Source organism: Saccostrea cucullata, unplaced genomic scaffold (assembly GCF_032062105.1).
Source record: "Saccostrea cucullata isolate Sc308-1 unplaced genomic scaffold, CSIRO_AGI_Scuc_v1 ctg20132, whole genome shotgun sequence".
NCBI lineage: Eukaryota > Metazoa > Mollusca > Bivalvia > Ostreida > Ostreidae > Saccostrea > Saccostrea cuccullata.
In genome coordinates this window covers 1-7,818 of record NW_026937347.1, presented here as the reverse complement: position 1 = coordinate 7,818, position 7,818 = coordinate 1, and the positions used below count along the sequence as shown (strand labels likewise).

The window sequence follows — 7,818 nt, the reverse complement described above, 5'->3', positions numbered from 1 at the left end:
TGCACATTGGCAACATGTCCTCTATCTATGGTAAAAATTCCAGTGTTCTAGCTCAAGCCGTTCTTGAGTTCTGGTGAAGACAAAGAGGTCCTCTAAATTTCGATTAAAGGGCAATAACTTCCGACCGGAAGTGAATTTCGAAAAAAATAAAAAAAATGGATCAGGTTTAGTTGACGACACACCTTTCCTGAAAATTTCAAGTTGATGATCGAGCCATCTCCGAGAAATCTTCTGCACAAAAATTGTAAGAAAAAAAGGAATAATAATAAAAGTGAAAAAGAAACAATAGAATAATAAAGGGTTCTTTTGGAGAGGGAAAAGACCCTAATAAAGGTAAAAAAAAACGAAGAATAATAAAGGGCTTCCCTAAGACGGAAGACCCTAAAAAAAGTAAAAAAAGAAACCTAAGAATAATAGAAGGGTCTTCCGCTGAAGACGGAAGACCCTAATAATAACTAGAGCAAAGCTGGTTGCAAAGTAACGAGTAGGTTCCGTCCAGTTTCGACCGGAAGTGACGTTTACAGGAGAAGCCTATAGTTAAGACACCTCCAGTGACATTAAGATTTAAAAGTTTTCAATCTTGCGTGAAAACCTGCAAAATAGGCTATTTTTGGCTACTTCCGGTTTCACCGGAAGTGATGTCAAGGGATGGAAAATTTGGTTGGACGCTGATAGTGCCCTTACTTAACCAATAACATGTCAAAAAACCGTAAAATTTGCATTTTTGACACTTCCCTTTTTTCCGGAAATGACGTCATTTGACGGATTTTTGACAATTTAATCATCATTTTCGGCTGGCATAAAAGGCACAAGTACAAAAAAAAAAATTTGAAGAAATCAATAAAACCATTTTATTCTATTTCTTTCGACTCGAGCGAGGATGTTTAATTTTTCGACTACTTCCGGTTTACACCGGAAGTTATTTAATGGATGCGTTTTGTTGACGATTGTTAATGTAATTATAAGTTTTCCCTTAGCCTTTATTCAAAACGGTTAAATTAAAAAAAAATTGAAATTTAATATCACTTTTTCCCTTTTTGACCGGAAGTGACGGATGCGAAATCAAACGACGCCATGCATAACTTTAAGTGATGTTTTATCATCCCCGGAAATATCGTATTCAATCTTGAGTGGTTATGAAGAAGATGCTTGCACAAAATGGCAATTTAAAAATAGAAAATCGGACAAAAAATGTACCGGAAGTGATTTTCAAAAAATAAGAAAAAGATCTGGAGATATTATAACAATGCATCATTCCTGAAAAAATCTTTGAAATCGGTTCAGTAGTTTCCGAGAAATCGCGTGTACTATGAAAAGGGAATAATAATAATAATAGGAAACATAAGAAAACAGTAAGGTCTTCCGAAGGAAAGTCGGAAGACCTTAATAATAATAAAAGTGAAAAAGAAACCGAAGAATAATAGAAAGGTCTTCCGCTGAAGACGGAAGGCCCTATAAAGGTAAAAAAGAAACATAAGAATAATAGAAGGGTCTTCCGCTGAAGACGAAAGGCCCTAATAAAAGTGAAAAAGAAACAACAGAATAATAGAAGGGTCTTCCGCTGGAGACGAAGCCCTAATAATAAGAATAATCTTAATCTTCAGAATCAGTAGAAGCCCTTTTAATTATGTCCCCAAACGAGTTTGGGAACATATTGATTTTACTCTGTTTCTTATTATTATTATTATTATTTTTTTTTTATTTGTTCTCCGGGACTTTTTTTGTCCGCGAGTGTTCTCAGAAACTGTTCACCCAACTGAGCTAAAACCTTTTTAGGGTTAATAGGTGTGTAGTGTAGGTGTGCGGAACGAAGGTCATTTTGCGCGCACACGCATGCACGTGCGTGCGCGTGCAATGAGTGAAATGACTGATATACTTAATATGGCCATAACTTTTACATCTTTTGATGAAATGCTATCAAACTCATTACATAAGTATATATTAGTAGTGTCAATAATATGACACTGTCAAATTAGGAGGAACTCACGCGCATGCACGTGCGCTTTGCTCTGATTGGCTGAAACAAAAATCTCAATATCTCTTTTGTTTTTTGACGAAATCCTTTGAAATTTTAAATATAGTCATGAATTAGGATATGCTACAATATGATATGGAAAAAAAATTATGAAATCACGCGCATGCACGTGTGCTGCAATCTGATTGGCTGAAATTTTAAAAGGTTATATCTCCTTTGTTTCTTGATGAAATACTTTGAAATTTAAAACATAATCGTACATTAGGATATCCTGTAATATGATATACAAAACTTTTCAAGAAATCACGCGCATGCACGTGTGCTTCAATCTGATTGGCTGAAACTTTAAAAGGCTATATCTCCTTTGTTTCTTGACGAAATGCTTTGAAATTTAGAAAATAGTCATACATTAGGATATACTGTAATATGAATACAAAACATTTCAAGAAATAACGTGCATGCACGTGTGCTGCAATCTGATTGGCTGAAACTTTAAAAGGCTATATCTCCTTTGTTTCTTGACGAAATAATTTGAAATTTAAAACATAGTCATACATTAGGATATCATGTAATATGATATACAAAACATTTCAAGAAATAACGCGCATGCACGTGTGCTGCAATCTGATTGGCTGAAATTTTAAATGGCTATATCTCCTTTGTTTTTGACGACATGCTTTGAATTTTAAAACATAGTCACGCATTAGGATATCCTACAATATGATATAAAAAAAAATTCATGAAATCACGCGGATGCACGTTTGCTGCAATCTGATTGGCTGAAACTTGAAATGGCTATAACTCCCTTGTTTTTCAACCAAACAGGATGGGATTTAGAACATAGATAAATATAAAAAAAAACTCCTACAAGAAGGTATGGTCATCATGCACGTGCACGCACGTGCGTGCATTGGGAACAGGTGAAATTAAAATACACTTAAATGAGTGTTTTTTTTTTATACTTTTGGACTGAATGCTTTAATATATAGTATATCATATATATATATATATAGTGTAGACAAGATGATATGGTCATAAGCACATGCATTTACATGCGATGCTAAAATTTGAATATAATTGATATCCTTCTGGGAAAACGTTGTTAAAGTCTAAAATGCATAGATTGTCTTTTTTAATGAAGCTTACAGGGAATATGGCCCCAAAAAAGGGAGTTGGGGAGCGTTTGGGAACATCTGTAACGGTTCCCGTTACAATTACACTAGTTATTTATGTCTGATTATTGATATTGTCGCATGTTTTATCTGAATATATTTTTTTGATTAAAAATTATTGAAAAGAATATAAATCCCCCTGTTATTGATACCCAGTACGTACACTGTAAATCTGAAACTCTGAAAGACTTGAAAGCTATGATAGAGTAATTCCATAGCCCATTGTTTAACCACTTCAAATATGTTAACAAATAAAAGATCTCTTTTAGATAACTTTTTTTTTTTCAATAAATATAGTCGCACCAGCTAGTATTTCAACTAAAAACAATTCAAAGAGCTCTGCAACAATTAAGGGATACATATGTATAATGACATACTAAATATCAAACTATGATTTTAGTTATTGAGATAAAGACCAGTTCCATGGAACCAATTTCCCCAATCAAGAATTTCTGATCCTTTCCACATAAGCCTTCAACCAAATAGACTGTGTTTGACAGTGTTAGTAATGTCTTTTCAATTGGCCACATAGAAGTTTGCCTAAGCCAATTAAATTACATACATTGTTTTCAGTAACCTGAAACTAAATCATAAAACGAAATTTTAGAAAAGCATGCCATTTTTAGTCCCAACAAACACCTCTTTATATAAAGCTTGTTTCAGCTTTGGAGTCAAAACTGTGCTGAATTTCTTCCACTTGAATTTCAATTTTTTTATCCCCTTGCAAACCAAGTTTAGGGGGGTATTTTGAAATCAGCTTGTCCGTCTGTCTAGCTGTCCGTCTGTCAGTAGACAAGATTTTGTCCGAACCATTTCTCATAAACTATTGGAAGGAGTAGTCTGAAAATTTGTACATTTATTATTCACCATGTGAAGGTGTGCACCTTGTTTCATCATGATTGGATATTTCTCTGCATTTACACACATTTTTTATTTTGTGGTTTTGTTGGCTCATAACTAGAAAACTATTGGATTTACAATCTTCAAACTTGGCCAATTTATGTATCTTGGGTAGATGGTGTGTCACAGATTATTTTAAGGTCACCGTGACCTTTAATTTAAGTGATTTTTTTTAATTGTCTTTTTCTATTGAATAACAGAATCCCCAAAAATGTAAGAGTGTTGCAGTATCCCTTTTAAAAATGTTGTTAAGAAAATAATAATTTATTTCATTACCGGTACATGTATATACTTTATGTAATTTATAAGAGGAAATCTACCTCAAAATCTCCCATGGATATACAGTAATTATCAATCACTGGTCAAGGAGAATTTGATAACAGATTTAAAATTGCATGTCAAATTAGAGAGAAATTAATTAGTTTAATGTAAGGAGCTTAAAAGAACATCTCTGATGAAGCAGAGTACTGTATCTCATGGGAACTGGGCTAATGAATCCCACCTTAAGGCATGATAACTTACTGTAAACAAAGAGTGTTTATTATTTTTATGCGTCTGCAATAAGTAGTTGCTGAGAAAAATGCAACAAAAATTTGTTATGTATATGGTACAGACAGATGCACATATTTTATTCTTAACCAATAATTTTAATCTAATTATAAACTTCTCTACACATAGATATTTCAGGCATTTAAATCACATGACCCGGTGACCAGGTAAATATTTATAGAATAAGACCAGGAAGTAAATTGTTATCTACAGGAATATCAGGGAGGCCATGTTGGATTTACAGGTAAGACAACATAAAGTTTAGTAGATTTCTATAAGATACAGTTCAAGATAAGATAATATGTAGCATATATATATAACATCAAAAGATTTTACTCGATTGTCTTGATGATCTCAAGTGTAGTAATTGCTTGATTTAATATCAAGGCAATCTACTGTACATGCAATTAGTGTACCAATATATTATTGGTACATTAATTGTACAGTGATTGCCTTGATATTAATTACAACGAAATATGATTTAATGTCATTTTTTTTTTTAGATAAAAATTTTCAAATAAGATAACTGTACAGAATATTTGTTTCACTGTAAATACTGATCAATATAATTATTTGCCTACTTTATTTTCAAATTGTATGATTAACTGGTGTCTCAGAATTTCAAATACGAAAATTTCTCTAATATATGTTTTGTGCAGAATTGAAGCTCCTGTAATCATGTAATCTAAATTTTCCTTTTAATTTTATTACAGGGTATCATTTTAATGAATTGAATCAAAACCCCAGTGATGGACCCCCTGGACCAGCTAAAGTTCTCCTCCTTTGTGACCTGTGTCAAAAAGCAGCATTACAGAGTCATTGTGAACTTTGTCAGATTAACCTGTGTAAGGCCTGTGTAGGGGAGCATCTCTCTGATTCATCTAAAAGACACAATGTTGTACCATACAAACACAGAACTTCTCCTGACTACCCAAAATGTCCAAACCACACCCAGAAACATTGTGAACTTTACTGTGAAAAATGTGACATTCCTGTCTGTTCTACCTGCATCTCCTCTGGGAAACATAAAGGCACGATTTATCAGATGCTCTACAAAAACTAAGTTCTAAAACAAAAGATTTAGAAAACGACTTAAAAGAACTAGAGGAAAAAATCTATCCTACATACGAAGAAATTAAATTAGAGTTGAACCCGTAAAATTAACTTGGAAAAACATTATTATAAACTGACAACAGCTGTTACCAAACAAGGAGAAGACTGGACAGAGAAATTAACATCATTGTCAACAAACAGAAATTTGAAATTGATGGGATGAAAACTAAACATCTGGCCGCTCTAAATAAACAGGAAAATGAAATCAAACAGATTATTTCTGAAGTAACACAGTGCATAGTTGATCTGAAGAAAATACTGGACTCTAAATGATGTCTCCCTAACATCTGCATATAAATCCAGGAATGTCGAATTTTGAAGATTATCTCCTAAAGTCAATGTTTCTATACCAAGTTTCTCTCCACATCAAATCAACAGAGAGAAGCTCCATCAAATTTTGTTCTCTGTCAGCATTATCCATTACAACAGAACATGGCTACATAATGAAGACACCAGAAGCTGTATCCTGTCCTCCAGTCAAACCACTGCTTGATAAACCAGAGCTTATCACCACCATAGACACTGGGTATGAAAATCTAAAGAGTATTACCTGTCTCATTGATGAAGAATTCTGGACATGTGGGTCTCACAAAATCATGAAACTCTTCAACCTCCAAGGCAAACTACTGAAGTCAATCCAAACCAAGTCAGGGAACACACCATGTGACATAGCAGTGACAAGGAGTGGAGTTCTAGTTTATACTAACCCTGTTACAAGAACTGTAAACATAGTGAACAATGACCAGATACAGAAAGTGATCAGACTACAGGGGGGGATACCTTGGTATGTCTGTAGTCCTCCTCTGGTGACATCCTGGTTATCATGGACAGTGATGATTATAAACAATCAAAAGTTGTCCGGTACTCTGGCTCCACAGAGAAGCAAACCATTCAGTTTGATAATGAAGGTAAACCTCTGTATTCATCTAGTGACATGAAATACATCACAGAGAACAGGATCCTGGATATCTGTGTAGCTGACTGGGAAGCCAATGCAGTAGTGGTGGTTAATCATGCAGGAAAACTCCAATTTAGATACACTGGTCATCCCTCTACTACCTGGCGATCATTCTATCCATATGGCATCACAACAGACAGTCAGAGTCAGATCCTGACATCAGACTATGACAACGACTGTATCCACATCCTAGATCAGGACGGACAGTTCCTCTGTAACATTGTTAACTGTTATCTAGCCTATCCATGGGGTTTATGTGTAGACACCAGAGACAACCTCTTTGTGGCAGAGTGGTACAGTGGTAAAGTGAGGAAATTCAAATACATGTAACCAGTGTGTAAATATAAACTGTTCGTAACTATATGATAATCTCACTGCAGCTGAGTGGAATAGAATTGTTATGAAATTCAAAAACTTATAAACTGTACTGATATATTTTAAAGTATAAAACAGTGACCAATACTTTGTGAGAATGCAGCAGTAAATTTATTTTGTTGACCGGTTTCGACCTGTGACGGTGTATCAGAACAATCAAGCATATGAATTTATCCATTGTAGTAAGAAAGGCGGATGACGTTGCTATATACAAAAAAATGATGATGTCTCTGCTATAAACAAAATAAAATGCGGAGTGTTAAATGTACATGTGCGGACTTGCTTAACAATGGTACTTTATACAAGATATAATCAAGATTTAGTCAATAAATAATACTTTTATACCTCATATGAATAATCACAAGTAAAGAGGAATATGATTGGCTGAGGCAATCACGTGACCGTCATGTTCGCCCTGCAACAAAACTTGGTGTTTCCGCATTCGGTTCACCTCGGCTGACTACGGTATTCTACATCCAGATGTGATCAGCAAAGGTGTGAAGAATGTGTTTTGTGTTCCACAATTGTGACGTCACATTGCACGAAAGCGATGATTACTCCTGAATTCGATTGTTTTAATCTTTGATTAATTATGTAGATAAAAAATTGTAAAATATAAAAAAGTTAGAAAAGTGTTTCCATGAGTGGGGGATGAATATGTTACTACAACGCAGTGTGTAAATCAGAATGACTTGTCATGAAGGATATTTTTATGAAACGGTAGTGGTGTGACTTACACCGTTTCATATTGTTCCCAATGTTTATTTACTTTTTTT

General features: G+C 34.2%; 1 protein-coding gene across 1 annotated transcript; it reads left to right on the top strand.

The window, feature by feature from the left end:
- Window positions 1-6,014: 6,014 nt before the first annotated feature.
- Window positions 6,015-6,973, top strand: LOC134247997 (uncharacterized; the record flags this gene model as incomplete). Its single annotated transcript, XM_062730416.1, has 2 exons — window positions 6,015-6,493; window positions 6,640-6,973. Coding segments are annotated over exons 1-2 (813 nt in total), but the record flags the coding sequence as incomplete, so codon positions are not given.
- Between the last annotated feature and the right edge of the window lie 845 nt (window positions 6,974-7,818).